This window comes from Bos indicus, chromosome 7 (genome assembly GCF_029378745.1).
Source record: "Bos indicus isolate NIAB-ARS_2022 breed Sahiwal x Tharparkar chromosome 7, NIAB-ARS_B.indTharparkar_mat_pri_1.0, whole genome shotgun sequence".
Classification (NCBI taxonomy): domain Eukaryota; kingdom Metazoa; phylum Chordata; class Mammalia; order Artiodactyla; family Bovidae; genus Bos; species Bos indicus.
Window position 1 is genome coordinate 3095015 of NC_091766.1, and position 15763 is coordinate 3110777.

Genomic DNA, 15763 nt, shown 5'->3' on the forward strand with positions numbered 1-15763 from the left:
GCCAGCCTCGCCGTCTTGCCCCAGGCCACCAACACTCCGACTTGGCTCCACCCACGCCCACAGCCGCTCGGGGGCTTGTTCCCTTCCCCGGGCCCCCGCCGCGCTCCCGCCCCCGCCCCTTCCGGCCGCCCCGGTTCCCACCCGCCCCTCGCGTGCCTCGCTTCCCACGCGCGAGGCGCGCCCTGAGACCCGAGTGGCCCGGAGGCACCAGGGCTGGGCGGTGCGCTGGCTCGGATTTCGGCCCGCCCCCGGCGCCGGCGTGACCCCTCCCCGGGCGCGGGCGGGGCCGGGCCAGCTGGCCGGCGCCCCGCCCCCGGCCTGGCGCTCCGGGCGCTATAAGAGGGCGGCGGCCGCGGGGCGCCCAGCGCGGGGCCGGGAGCGCGATGGTCAGCCGCCGCGGCGCGGCAAGATGCTGGATGGGCCCCTGCTGGCGCGCTGGCTGGCCGCGGCCTTCGCGCTGACGCTGCTGCTCGCCGCGCTGCGCCCCTCGGCCGCCTACTTCGGGTAGGTGCCTCGGCGGCCCGGCGGGCGGGGCGGGCGGGCCGGGCCCGAGGCCGGCGCGGGCGCGAGGGCGGGGGCGATCCAGGTGCGCGGGGCGCGGTGCCCGGGCTAGCGAGGGGCGCCGGGTTGCCTGGAGCTGTTTGTTTGCGGCGCCCGCGTCGCTGGGTTCGGGAGTCGGTGTCCCTGTGGCACGGCTCACGGAGAGGGGCCGGCGTGCCCGACTGGCTGGCGTGAGGCCCCGGTCCTTCGTGACCCTGGAGCCGTAGTCCCTGTGGCCGCGCCCGCGGCCGTGCGCGAGGCTCCCTGCAGCTGCGGGACCAAGCTCTGGTTATCGGCTGTCTTTGGCTGGGATTTCTAGCCAAACGTCTGGAGCCTCCCTGGCCCCTGCACACCCACCCGCCTTGCAGTTTCCCCCTCCTTTCTCTCCCCGAGAAGTTAATTTAACAACAACAAAAAAATACGTACAAAATCCAGATGTTCCTTGCACTGAGCCCCAAAGGGGGAAAAAACTCCAGGCTGGAGGAATTTTATTTTTCTTGCGCTTTGCTTCTGACGTTCGCTCGGGCCGCGACCCGCGGGAGCGCGTCTGTGGGACCTCTCTGGTGCGCCGGGCCCGGGCGGGCTGTGAATGCTGCCTCCAGCCGCCTCCCGGGTCGCTGCCCCGCGCGCTTCTCCGCAGCAGCAGTTTTTGTGGTTTTGGCTCGTCTCTCCCCATCGTTCTTTCCTGCCCTTCCTGGTTCCTCGCTCCCAGATCTGGGATGTCCTGCCAGGCGAGCTCTGGGGACCCTCGCTGTACTCTGCAGATGGGCCCCCGAGGTTTGTGTGGCGTCGTGTAGACAGCCCTCCGGCCCTCCCCAGCCGCTCCACCTCCCTCCCCCGTGCCACTCCTGGAGCTGAGGCCACCCTCGAGTCCCGCCCAGACCCCGTCCGGGGTGCCTTATGCCCGTCCCGGGCTGCCGCCCTGCGCCCGTTGTCACCTGTTCCCTCTCCCGTGGACCAGGCGCGGCGCGCAGCGGCCTGGCCGGCAGAGGGCCCCGTTGGCCCAGAAATGTGGCACTGCCAGGGCGGGGAGAGGCAGACTGGGCGAGAAGCCCTGCAGGTGTATCCTGTTCTCAAAGAAAATAAAATATTTTCATGGGAAACTTTCCCTTTGTGTTTTTCTCCCCCCGCCCACTTCTCCTGTTCCCTTCTCCTGGGTTGTCTCCCAGGGTCAGCTCCTTGTCTTCTTACCCTGGAGACCCCACCCCGAAGCCAGGGCTGTGGCTGTGAGTTTGGCCTGCCTGGGGCTCAGGCTGTGCAGAGGCTGGCACGCCCCTGCATGCCATCTGTGCAGCCTTTGCCTCACCCTCTCGGGCAGAGGGAGGGTCAGAGGCTGGCTGTCTGGCTGCAGGTCCACGGTGAGTCACGATGGCCTGTCAGCCAGCTGTGCCTTTGCGCTGTCCAGGCGCAGCCGTGGGTCTGCTCACCAGGCTTCAGACACACCCTGGGCTCGTCTGCGCCACTCTGTGCTCTGCGCGGAGTCCCTGCTGCCAGCTTTTACTCTCAGGGAAGATCGGATCCACAGGGTGGTTTCCAGGGTCCTGGCTCCCATCCTTTACCCCCACCCCTGCAGCATCCCTCTCTTTCTCCCTGTTTTCTCGGCGCTTTGTATCTCCAGGGAAGTCTCCTTGGCTGCCTTGAAGAGAATAACCCCCAGGGGCTGTGTGGCAAGTTGAGAGGGCTTGGCGCCCCTGCAGCTTCTCCAGCTAGCCCTTTTGGCCCCGCTCTTTAATCCCAAAGGTCACCTCAAGTGGGCTTCTCAAGTCCTGCTCCATGGAAGACTGCCCCAGAGGAAGAAGTTGTGCTTGCTCTGCTGGAGGGTACTCCCTCTGTCTCCTCCACACCAAGCAAGAGAGACAAGACTCAGCTTGGTGGATGAAAGTCCTGGAGGGTGGCAGGCTCTGAGCCAGCTGAGCAGGCAAAGGAGGGAAGGGACCTGGTGCTGGAGTCCACTCAGGATAGCACAGGGCGTAAAGACCCAGCCTCTGGCCGGCAGTGAGCAGCTGAACCTGGGTCTGGGGCTTTTTCTCCTGGCCTAGTGAAGGGACAGGAGCCAGAGGGTAGGGGGAGGAGGAGATGGCCCAAGCCAGGCAGGGCCAGGCAGGGCTGGGCCAGAGCCAGGGGGCCTCCCTGTGCCTTGTGCTGGGGCTCCCCTCCCCACCCCGAGTACGGAGGGAACCAGGGAAGGAGCTGGGATCCAGCCCTCTTCTCCCTTCCCCCACTCTGAAAGCTCTGCCTGGCACAGAGGCGCACAGGCAGGGCAGCTCCAGTTACAGCCCAGAAACCCGGAGAGGCTGGCCTGGGGGAGGATCACGTGGGCGGTGGGAGCCCTCCCTGCCCTGCCCCCCCACCCCCCTCGGCCTGCAACCCAAGCCGCCCTGCCTCTGCTGTCCTCCTCAGCCTCTGGCCACCAGGCAGGGCCCTGCAGGTCATCTGCCTGCCACGGAAAAGGGGCTCCTCTCTCTTCCTGCCAGGCCTGACCCTGCTTTTTGGCGTGATTAGCAGGTGGTGTTTCCATCTGATTCTCCTGGGGCTACCGAGATGTCTGTGCTCTGGGGGCCTAGACAGCTTGGCCTGATACCCTCTTGGAAGGAAGTGGAGCCTGGCTCTAAGCAGGAAGAGGCTGTCCCAGGGGCTTGTGGCAAGTTTGAGATATAAACTTGGATACCCCTCCCTGCCACTGACCTCCCCCCGCTCCCCCTGCCACTCTGTCCCACTCCATAGACCTGGGTGGGCTCTCTGGTGCTCAGCTTCTCTCTTGGTGTTATCCTCAGGTGAGAATATGGAGGTAAAGGGTGGGCAGGTAAAGCTGCCCAGGAAGGGATGCCCCAGACCCTGGGGCAAGCCACCCTTGTGCTTCTCTGAGCCTGGAGTTAGGGGTTGGGGCTGGGATTTGGGGATCTGTGCCAGGCAAAGCATTGCCTGGGGTCCCTGGCACTTTACTGCCTTTTTCTTAGAGATCCCATGTGCTGAGCCAGCCCCCAGCAGAGGCCCCTAGGGAAGCTGCGAGACAGGCATCCAGGAGCTGCCCAGGCGAGTGGAGGCCTGAGGCTTCCAAGGTGATTAATCTTCAAAGGAAGCAAGAAGGGGCACAGAGAGCGCTGAGGCTCCTCCAGGTGTTGGCCTCAGCATTCCACGTTATACTGGAAGCATTTGCAGGGTACCGAGGGGGAGCAGGGCACTGCTGTGAGGTCTGTGGGTTTGTCCCAACTTTCTGCTCCAGGCAGCCTGGAGGCCTGCATGGATGAGGCAGTACAGGCATGGCATTGAGGGCTTCCCTAGTCTATGAGAGGTGCTGGCGGTCAATTTAATTGGCAGCTGAGGGGCTCTGGACTGTTGCGAATGGGGGGCAAGTGCTTTTTGTTATTGAGATGTAACTCACATCCTCTCTATTTATTAGTTGATGCGTACAGTTCAGTGGTTTTTAATACATCCACAAGGCTGTGCAACCAACACTGCTATCTAATTCCAGAACATTTTCATCACCCCAGAAACCTTATATCCCCCTCCCCCTCCCCCAGCCCCTGGCAACCACTAATCCACTTTCTGTTTCTGTGGATTTGCCTGTTCTGGACATTTCATATAAACGGAATCATACCGTATGTGGCTTTTCGCATCTGGCTTTTTTCACTGAGCATACAGTTTTTAAGGTTTATTCACATTTGTGGGATGATTCAGTGTATCATTCCTTTTTGTGACTAAATAATATTCGACTGGATGGGCATATGACAGCTCTCTTCCATCTATTCATCTGTTGATAGGTACTTGGGTAGTTGCAACTTTTGGGGTATTGTGGATAATGCTCCCGTGAAAATTGGTTTACAGATTTTTTTTGTGGACGTATGTTTTTAGTTTTTTTTGGGTATATACCTAAAAGTAGAATTGTTGGATCATATAGTAATGCTGTGTTTAACTTTTTGAGGAACCACCAAAATCTTTTTTCCACAGCATCATTTTACATTCCCACCAGTAATGCATGAGGGTTCCAATTTCTCCACATCCTCGCCAATGCTTAATTCTCTGATTTTAAAAAAACATTTTTTTTTTTTTTAATTCTGGCCATCCTGATAGACTTGAGGTAGTATCTCATTGTAGTTTTCATTCACACTTTTCTGATGACTGGCTTCCACAGTGTTTCAGAGGGTAAAGAATCTGCCTGCAATGCCGGAGACCCAGGTTCAATTCCTGGGTTGGGAGGATCCCCTGGAGTAAGGGAATGGCTACTTACTCCAGTATTCTTGCCTGGAGAATTCCATGGACAGAGGAGCCTGGCGGGCTATAGTCCACGGGGTTGCAAAGAGTCAGGCACGACTGAGGGACTAACACTTCCCTTGTGATATTGAGCATCTTTTCCCTTGTGATATTGAGCTTGTGATATTGAGCATCTTTTCACGTGCATAGCGGCTATTTGCAGTGTCTACTTTGGGGAAACGTCTATTCAGTTTCTTTGCCTAATTTTTAGCATAGTTGTTTGTCTTTCTGTTGAGATATAAGAGCTCTTTAAATGCTCTAGATCTCTTCTTGGATTGAGGAGAACCCGTTTTCTTGACCTGTGAACCAGCATGCTGCCTCTCACCCTTTCATAAAGGATTTGCATCCATGGGCCGTCACAGCAGGTCTTCCTGCTTGGCCCCAGTGGACTGTGTGGGCCGGGGTGAAGGTTCCTTTGCTGGGATCCGGTGTGGGATTAGGGCTTTGCCACAGACTGGGGCTAGCTGGGGGCCCTGGCACTGTGCTTAGGGGCTGCTGTCGTGGGATGGGAGTGGTCTCTGAATGTGGGTCAGGGAGGGTCAACCTCCTCTGCTTCTCTGAATACTGAGCATTGGGTTCACCTGGGGGTTCAGCCACATGCCTGCTGGCTGCTTCAAGGAGAGGCTTCCAGCTGGTCCCTGGAGTAGAAAGGAGAGAAGGTTTCCAGGGCAGGAGGAGCCGGCCTGACGGTAGAATGATGAAGCTGTGTAGTGAACCAGTGATTGGGCAGTGGGTAAGGTGGAGGCCCTCTGAGAGAATGAAACAGCCCTCCTAGGGGCTGGGGGGTCTATGTGGGGGGCTTGGGAGACCCAGAGTCCATGGGGGTTATGGAGGGGCTGGCAGAGTGAGAGGTGTCCCAGGTGATTCCCTAGCCAGGAGTGGTGGTGCCGTAAGGTAAGTAGGAATCTGGAGAGTCACGTGGGCTTGGGTGGCAGGGCACGTGCTACCCACAGAGACCCACCTCAGGACAGACACGCCTAAAGAAGGCCTCAAGGCAAGTGTCCTCTGGGGAGAGATCACAGGGAGCAGTGTGCTTCCGAGGGTCAGGAGAGAGTTGGCTCCACTGTGAGCTGAGGCTCAGGTGATGGCACCCTGTCCACAGGGTCCAGGGCAGCTGAGGGGCTGGCAGAGAGATTGCCTGCGCCCCTTGAAAGTCACCCTGTGGGTTACTTTAAGCATTCTAGATCTGTTCTGGGACCGAGGAGAACCTGTTTTCTTGACCTGTGAGGCAGCATGCTGTCTCTTACCCTTTCATAAAGGAGCTCTTACAACTCAACAGGTAAACAAACAACTGAGCCAAAAATTAGGCAAAGAAGCAGAATAGACACTTCCCCCAAAGAAGGCATTACAAATAGCCAGGATAGCGGGTGATGAGGGCTGGGGGTGGAGGCAGCAGGCTGCTGGAAAGGCCTGGCGACGTGGGGAGGGCTTCCAGGGACAGGAGCGGAAGGAGGGATGTGGTGGACGGGCCGGGCTTCCTGCCTGCAGAGGAAGGGAGATTCTTTCTGGACTTGTGGTCTCAGACCTCTGTGGCCAGCAGAGGGACCGAGGCGTTCTGATTCCCCAGACTTTGGATGCGGGGCGGACGAGGCAGGTGGAAAGAGCAGGTGGGGGCGGCCGAGGGGATCCCTTGGTGGGCTGACCGCCTGTTGCCTCTCTCGTCTCCAGAGTCCTCCTTCTCCTGTCCAGTCTGCTCTGGGGGTCTGTGGGCTCCCAAACCACTGGCCCATTCCTCCCTCACTGTCCCCTTCTGTAGGCTCGTGGGGGCTCTGCCCTGGCCCCCTAACACAGAAGCAGGTGGGAGCATCAGGGCAGGCCTGGGCCTCGGGGCTGGGAGCCCATGTGCACAGGCGGAGGGGTCCGAAGCCTCCCGGTGGGGCCTGAGGTGAGGAGGAAGCCGCCGCCATCTGGCTCCCCTCAGCTGTGTGAGCAGGTGTCCCACCACAGCCGGCGGCCGTCTGGACGGGAGGACAGCTGGCCTAATCTCACCCTGTCCTCGCCACTGTGGTCCAGGACCTGAGTCCCGGGCCACAGCACTAGCATGATCCTGCTCAGCTCCCAGGGTGGCCCCAGACTGAGGCTGGTGCCCTCTGCCCACCCCTTGTGGTATCAAGGACAATAGAAGTGTGAGGGTATTTTTTTTCCTGGAAAAGCACGCGTGCACACGATTCCTCCTGGGGGGCTGTGGACCCTGAATTTGGGGCAGAGCGATGAGCTGAGACGGGGCCTGGCTTGGCTTTCCTTTCCTGTCAGCAGGGCTGGCACTCAGTCCCCTTAATCCCAGCCTGGGGGGCACCAGGCTCCCATTGTGGATTGTCCCAGTGGTAGGGGTGCCCCTGCAATGCCCACCCTGGCTGAGCAGGCTGCAGGAGGTTTCAGAGGAGGCACAGTTGGCGGGGAAGTGAGTGAGGCCAGGTCCCTGCCTCCTGGGTGCGGAGCAGGGCTGTCCTCACGGGCCTGCCCATCCTCCGGGGTTGCCTCGGCTGTTGCCTCTTTCAGGAAGCCGCAGGACAGCCCAGCAGTATCACCCTTTACCTGTGGTGTAGGTCCCTTTTGGTGTCTTCTCCAAACTGCACTGGGCTGGCTCTTCTAAGTCCTATGGGGGAGCCTGTGTCCCTTCCGCTTCCTGTCTCTGCACCCAGGAGTCTGGGGTGGGGTCTGAGGTGCTCGTTCACCAGGTGGCCTAGCTCTCCGCTCACCCGACCTCCACCACGCTGTACCCATACTGCTGGCTGGACCACACTATGCCTTCAGTACACGGGTGGTGGGCTGGGTGTTGCAGACTTGAGGCACTGAGTCCTGAATGTTGGACAGAGGCTTTGTGAGTGCTGTGCTGAGGGCAGAGGGCTCTGTTGCAGCTCCCAGGGGGCAGAAGGGAAGCTGAAAGTCCTGTTGAGCAAGGGTTGGGGAGGTGGGGGCCTGTGGTTGTCCAGGTTGCATAGCAGGTCTGAGCAGGTATGTGGAGTGGGGCTTGGTAGCACAGTCTGGGTGATGACCAGCCTGTTTTCCTGCCGGGGCTAATGATTAAGGGACATTCGTGGGCTGGGCCAGGGTCTCCAGAGGAGGACAGCCCCACTCTGGACACTGTCGACCTGGGTGGTTTGCTGGCCATCTGGCTCCGTGACCTGCAGGCACAGTCCGCCATGCTCCCCTGCTCCTCCCAGTGAGGTTCCTGGCTGGCCTGGCGCCCCTAGCCACAGGAGGAAACCCGGCCGCCCAGCTGGCAGGCCCTGTACCTCGAGACCAGCAGCCGGACGAGGGAATGGAAAAAGGCAAGCCTCAAGCTGCGTTTGTTTTTCTTAGCGATACCTGAGGTAGACGTGGCCAGGGAAGTGGTCTGGCCCAGGAGCAGAGGCCGCCAGGGGCTCCCAGACCAGAGCACAGCAGCCTGGCTTCCGCTGGGACAGAGCGAGCAGCAGCGGCTGCCCCAGGCCACCCCAGGGCGGGGTGTTGATGACGGCTGTCCCAGCGTCCTTCCTTTGTGTCTGGCGTGGTGCTGGGCCCCTGGGAGGCCAACTCCGGGAAGGAACCCGGTCATCGCGTCGATGCTGGGAATGGTGGGGTGGGGGCGCCCTTTGATTCTCCAAGCACCTGCCCTGAGTCTCCCCTGTGCTTTGTGGCAACCCCACCGTGAGTCCACAGCCGTCTCTGAGGCCTGGGGATGTGGTGAGCAGGGCACAGAGGTGGGCTGGCCCCTCCAGTCCCTGCATGAAGCCACTGTAGCCCGTCTTCTTGCGGCAGGCAGTGACCAGGGGGTGCAGGCAGCCTTAGTCTCTCTCCTGGGGGCCGCTCTCCAGGGTGGGCTCCATCATCCTAGTCTGGAAAGGGCACAGGTATCTGGTGACCCTTACAGTCTGGTAGTGGGGGGGGGGGGTCCCACTAGTTCTGCTCACTTCAGGAGCCAAGTGTGGGTGGGGGCATTTCTGTGAGGCTGGTGGATGCCAGGCCTGGGGGCGGTGCTCCGGGTCCCAGGTAGCGGGGTGTGCCGAGCCCTGGGTCTGACACCCAGCGGGGCCAGGCAGTTCCCTGGAGTAGCCGTTCGGTGATGACGCTGGGGACCGACCAAGAGCTCTTTGTGCCCTGGAATGCTAGGGCCCCCTGAGACAGGGAAATCGGGGCCTGGAGCTTCTCTCAGCTGACAGAGGTGACAGCCGTCATGGACACGAAGTCCCTGTCACAGCGTGGCCTGTACACAGGGGGCTTCCCTCCCGTGCTGCTCACCCCTGTCCCTTAGCAGGGCATCAAGTGAGGGTGGCACTCTCGGGGATCCCGGGCTCTGGTGGGGTCTGTGTCCACCCCCACATGCTTGGGTGGGAGGCGGCAGGCCACGGGTAGATGGAGGGTTAATCTCAGAACCGGTTCTCAGCACTGGAATTTGTTTTGAATTTGATTCACACAGAAATTAAACGCTGTCTGGTGGGGCTGAGGTTTCCTTGGCAGGGCGCTGTGGCTTCTGGAACTCTGGCCTGCTCTCCTTCCGTCCGCCCAGCCCAGGGTCTAAGCTCCCTATGCCCCAGGAGCTAGGTTTGCGGGCAGGGTGGCCCTTGGGGTGGCTGGGCCTGTTGGCAGGAGGAAGGGCGATCAAAGTCTGTGCCCCCCACCCCCCAGCCATGAATGGGCAGGAGTGAGGTGTTCTAGGGGCTGAGTGGTGTAGGACCAGGGTGGCCCCAGTGCCCGCAGGGGCCGAACCTGCACACCCCCTCTTCCAACGGTGTCCATCCTGCCACCTGGCTGCCCTGGAGGGCAGATGTGGGGATGTGTGACCGGTAGGGTGCTCAGAGGGACTGGCCTGGTAGTTTCCAGGGCATAATCTGGCATGCCAGCCTCAGGCCTGATCCAGAGGGTGTTGGGCATCCCCAGCTTGGCTCTGTCTGTTCTAGGTTCTTTCCTGCTTCCCCAGGGCTGGAGTGGGCGTCTCTGCAGAGCTGGTTGGGTTTGGAGGGTGGGCCCTCAGCAATGTGGGACCTGGTCCAGGATGATCTGGTCTCAAGATTCTTACTTTGATTACTTCCTCAAAGACCCTTATTCCAAATAAGGCACATTCTGAAGTTGCAGGCCAGTGCGAATTTCGGGCACCTTTACCCTCTGCTTCAGGTTATTCCTACAGACAGTTCCCAAATATGGTGACCAGCATATGGACAGAGATAACTTGGTGTGTGAGGAAATGCAGCCAGGGACTTGCGGAATTGATGGCAGCAGACCAGTAAACAGAGCATCCCACACTGAATAAAACAATTCTCACTGTGCTTTCAGGAGCAAGATAAGCTAGGGATATCTGTAAGGAATGAGAAGCCACAAAAACTGACCCAGCAAGTTTGGGAAAACCAAAGAGAACTGGGGAAAAACTTAAGTAATAGACTGATTTGAAAGCAGGTTAGAAACAGTTGAAGAGAATTAGAAAATTGTAAGATAGGTCAAGAGGAAATTACACAGAGTGTGGCATGGGAAGGCAGGTATGCAGCCACAGAGGATGAGAAACCTGGGGACACGGTGAGGAGGTCCTGCTCGCTCCAGCAGAGGCCCAGAAGTAGAGGAGAAGGGGAGATGGACAGGGTGAGGTCTGGAGAGAATGGCTGAAAATTTTCTGAAACTGATCGGAACAATTAAGAAGATTCAAGAGGCCCAGTGTCTTTCTAAGCAGAAAAAAAAAAAAAAAAAATCATGCCATCGCATAACAGATTGCAACTGCAAAACACGAAAGCAGTCTCCAAAAACAAAAGATAGATCACCTTCCAAGGATTATCAGGCTGACAGCTGACTTCAGAACTGAGAGCAAAACCAGAAGACAGTGGGACCATCCACTTGGTGCGTGAAAAGAAAACGACTGCCAGCCAAGAGCTCCACGCTCGGTGAAGATTGCTGTAAAATGACGGTGAAATAAAGACATTTTCAGGCAAATTGAGAGTTGCTCTGAAGGAAACATTGATAGTGAAGTTTAGGCATGGGAAGTGACCCTGCGTGTTCCAGACATAGAAAGGAAGGAAGAGCACAGAGAAAGTCAAAAAGAAGGAAGGGATAAGGGAGCACTGAACAGCTTCCTGTTGGGTCCTCCATGTAGAACTAACATATACCCAACAGCATATAATTCCAGGGAGTCAACAAGACTGACTCAGGGCTCATGTTACTGAGAAGGGGGCAGTCCTGACCAGCATGGAACTTGGGTAACTTACAGACTCAAGTTGTAATTTTGAGGGTAACCATGAAGATAATGGAAATATGACTTCGGGTTAACAGAAGGAAAAGCAGGGTAATAAAAATAAGAAGGCGAGAGAGGAGGTGAAAAGGAATGGAAGAGGCATGGCCAGCAGAAAGGATAAACAGACCCCAGGACCCCAATGGATGAAACGCTCCAGGCATAAGGCTTAGGTGACTGGTGTTGTGGTAAGGTCCTTAGTCTCATTATGGGCTCTGGGTAAGAGATACATGATGTCAGGGTAGGGAACATGAGAGGATGGGGGAGAACGCAGCAGCTTAATGGGCCATAAGGGAAAGACGGAAATGAGAGAGGGAAGAATGTGCTGTGACTCAGGCTCAGTACTGGTCACTGGAAGGGCTGTCTGGTGACCTGAAGCTGCCATAGTGGTAACTTAAATGCATATTTTAGAAGTGGAAAGACACTTGAAAGGACTCAGCAAGTGCCCATCACCAAAGTGAGGGAAAAAAGGTAAATTGAGAGAAAAAGTAGTGCAGAAATTGACAAATGTACACGACAGATGAACAGATCCCTTTTTAGGACGAAGGTCTTAGAAGCATCTGAGGGGACTAACCCAGTGAAGAGGAGGCTCAGAGTGCTAGGGTCTGGCGACGGGAACATCATCACGGATTCTGCAAGCAAAAACAAGGGAATGTAATGAGCAGTTCCATGCTGATAAAGACGAAAAATGCAGAGGAAATGGAGAAAACAAAAAAAGTAACAGAAACAGATTCAAGACTTTGAAATATTGACTAATGTTATAGTAAGCAAAAAAATTGGGTCATTGGGATTGGAAAACAACCTGACCGTTCCTCAAATGATTGAACCTGGAATTGCTCTATGACCCTGCAGTTCCTGGGTGCATACCCCTGAGAAATGAAAACACATACTCTTGAGAAGATGTGTACTTGAATGGTCATAATGGCATTATGAACAATAGCTAAAGAACGAACAGCTCACAAGTCCATCATTTGAGGAGCAGGAAAATAGAATGTCGTATATCCATACAATGGGATACTGTTAATGTGCTACAGGACGGATGGACCTTGAAACATTGTGATAAGTGAAGGAAGCCAGTCACAAAAGGCCACACATTGTTTGATTGCATTTTTAGGAAATGTCCAGATCGGGCAGACCACAGAGACATGAAGGTAGATTAGTGGTTGCCAGGAGATGGGAGAGGGGGATAGGGAGTTGATAGCTGAAGAGTACATTATGGAGTTTCTTCTTTTAAAAAATACTTTTATTATGCGCATATTATTTTGGGCTGTACTGAGTCTTCCTTGCTTTGCATGGGCTGTCTGTGGTTGTGGTCAGCAGGGGCTACTCTCGCATTGCCGTGCACGTGGATCTCATTGCGGCAGCCTCTCTTGTGGCAGGCACAGGCTCTAGGGCACTCGGGCTTCAGTATTTGGGGTACATCAGCTGAGGTGCTCTATGGCATGTGGAATCTTCCCGGACCTGGGATTGAACCTGTGTCCTCGGCATTGTAGGAGGATTCCCAGCCACTAGACCACCAGGAAAATCCTATAGAGTTTCTTTTTAAAACAATGAAAACATCCTAAAATTGACATCGTGGTGTTTGCACATATTTGCAAATGTCCTACAAATGTTGAATTGTATACTTTAAATGGGCAAGTTTTATGGTAGGTGAATTATATCTCAATAAAGCTATTTTTAAAAAGGGGAAAAAAGAAATTGGATCAGAAAGAAAATCTTTCCACCAAGAAAACATCAACGTGCATGGCTTCATGGCAAGCTTCACCAGCCAGTCAAAAGGGCATGATTCTAATCTAACAGAACTCTTCTAGGAAATTAAAAAAAGGACAACTCTTGCTAACGCACCAAAACTCAGCAGGAAGAGCACGGGAGAAGAAAATTACAAGCACGGATGCAAACATCCTAGACAAAACATGATCAAGTTACATAGCAATCCAGAGAAAGGATAAAACCCATCATGGCCAACTGGGTTTATTCCAAGAATGCTTAGTGTCTGACATTAGAAATATCAATTAGTGAAATTCCTCAGTTTAACAGATTAAAGGAGAAAAATCACACATCAAAAGATGCAGAGATGACATTTAATAACGGTCAACATCCATTTGTGATTTTTAAAAACACTCATAGCAAACTAAAAGCAGAAGGGAACTTCTTTAACTTGCTATAGGGTGTCCAGAAAAACAGCTGACCTCACGCTTAGTAGTAAAATGGCAGAACCTTCCCTTCTATGACGAAGAGTCAGACAAGGATGCCTGGCATCAGCATTGTCTGAATCTGAATGATGCCAACGTCTTAAAAGACGCTGAAGTGTGGTGGGAGTTCTTCCTCTCAGGTAGCAATCATGTTCTGGCTCTGTGAGGGCGCTGGTTCCTGGTCTCTGGTCTCGTAGTCCCAGGTGTTAGGGTGCTCTTATGTCCAGAGTGGGGGTCTGGGTGGAAGAAACGTGAGTTTGGGCTTGTGAAGGGGAGATGAGCAAGGATGGGGGTCCCCACTTTCTGGTGGTGTTGCCCAGGACTCTCTCCTTCACGTCATGGCCACACATGCTGGCAAGGGCACTGGATAGCCTGTGCTGGCTGGTGGCTCTGGAGCTGCGGGTCAGGAAGCTGGGCCCCAGAGGGTAGCGGGCAGATTCTGCACAGTTGTGCTGCTGGCCCTAGCCAGCGTAGGAAGGCAGGAAGAATCACACAGTAAGAAAACGTAATAAAAGTCTCTGCAGACTGCATGACTGTACATGGAGCATCTGAAAATCATCAAAAATGAATTACAGCACATAGCAGGGTCACCAGATACTGAATCAGCATAGGGTCAGTTGGATTTTTTAGGTCAGCAACAGAGAGAAAAGATTGACTTTTATAAAGATATTTTATTTTTACACAAATGATACAAGTGATGAAGAACCCGCCTGCCAATGCAAGAGACATGGGTTCGATCCTTGGCTTGGGAAGATCCCTTGGAGGAGGGCATGGCAACCCACTCCAGTATTCTTGCCTGGAGAATCCCATGGGGCAGGGGAGCCTGACGGGCTACAGTCCATGGGGTCGCAAAGTGTTGGACACGACTGGAGCAACCACGCACACACGCACTCTGGAAAGCAGACGGAGCCTCATACAGGGTCACCCTTTGGGGGGCTGTAAGTCTTCAGATTTCAGTCGGGGAAACTGTAAGACTTCAGAGAGAGGCAGGAAGGAATTCTGAGTAAACGGAGAGAGACTGTTCTCACCAGTGGAGAGTTTCAGAATTGCACACACAGCAGTCACAACCATCCTGGCAGACCCTGTCACGTGTGTGTAAATGCAGAGACAACATGTGACCTTGGAGTCTATTGGAAGGCGCTCCTGAAGGAATACCAGTAAAATGTCAGTCTGTGGACAACTAGCCCAGCACGGGGGGAGTCTGGGAATGACCGCGTGTGAGGCTGCCATGACGTCACAGAGCAGTGAGGAGACAGGACCTTTAGGATCCTGAGGAAGGGACACTGGCCCCACCAAGTTTTTTTGGGCAGATGTTGGCATCAGCTGGACGGAGAGCTGGATGTGTACAGCAAGTTGGGGAGCTCTTGGGGGGTGTTTGGGAGGTTGTTTATGACACTGGTGGGAGGAACTGGGATGCCCGTGCACAGGGCTATTGTTTGAGCTGCGTGAGAGCTGTTTTCCACTGTGCTACTCCCTTCCACGTGTCTCCTGTATCTCTTGAAAATACTTGAGTGTTGTGAAGTGCCAGACCAACATTTATATCTCATTGTTTCTTCTTGGGAAGTAGGTCCAGCGTTGGAAGAGGCCGGTTGCATGGAGCAAGGGCAGCCAGCCTTGGCTCAAGTCCTCCATGGGCCACCCAGGCAGGCTTCTGTGCCCATCCACTCACCTGTCTCAGCCAGACATCCACGGGGTGGGAGGGGCAGCTATGTCGAGCACGGTGGCAGGTGTACTCGTAGGAACCGCTGGGTGTCGGGAGCAGCGGTGCTGAGCCGAGTGGCCTGGGCGCTTTCTGGGCTGGAGACAGGCTGTGTGGGCAGAGGCTTACTGCTCCAGGCTGGGCTGCAGGGCTGAGAGCCTGTGGGGGGGCTTCTCCAGGCCACTGGTTTGGACTTTGTCATTTTGAATGGGCCACATGTGCATGGGACAGCATGCAGGTGGCTCACAGGCCGTGGGGAGAAGGATGAGTCTCCTCTGCCCCGCGCTGTCTTTGTCTTGGGTTGCCCCAGGCACCCGCACGTGTGCACACAGGTCATCTGCAGATTGAGGCCTGTACTGTGTGCTGAGTGTGCACAGCAGGTGGGCTGTAGCTCCTCTGAGGGCTGCTGAACACTGGGGTGGATGGGTCCCATTTATTCAGCCTGTCTCCTGTCCTTGTAAATAACAATCAGTGCTTTCAGTGTTTCTGCATGACAGCATGGACTTCCCTGGTAGCCCGGCGGGTAAAGGATCCGCTTGCCATGCAGGAGACGCTGGTTTGATTCCTGGGTCGGGAAGATCCCCTGGAGAAGGGATAGGCTAACCACTTCAGTATCCTTGGGCTTCCCTGATGGCTCAGACAGTAAAGAATCTGTCTATAATGCTGGAGACCTGGGTTCGATCCCTGGGTTGGGAAGATCTGCTGGAGGAGGGCATGGCAACCCCACTCCAGTATTCTTGCCTGGAGAATTCCGTGGACAGAGGAGCCTGGTGGGCTCCAGTCCATGGGGTCACAGAGTCAGACACGACTGAGCGACTAAGCAGCATTGCGTGGGGTAACACGTGAGTGACATATGCTTATATGTTTCTTTCTTCTTGCTGATATTAA

General features: G+C 55.6%; 1 protein-coding gene across 1 annotated transcript in view; it reads left to right on the top strand.

Moving 5' to 3' along the window:
• The first annotated feature begins 345 nt into the window (after positions 1 to 345).
• The window catches only part of WNT9A (Wnt family member 9A), a 29821-nt gene continuing 14403 nt past the window's right edge, over positions 346 to 15763 (top strand). Inside the window, exon 1 of the mRNA XM_070792385.1 lies at positions 346 to 504. Coding sequence (XP_070648486.1) covers positions 410 to 504 — 95 coding nt within the window. The 5' untranslated portion in view covers positions 346 to 409. The remainder of the gene's footprint in view (positions 505 to 15763) is intronic.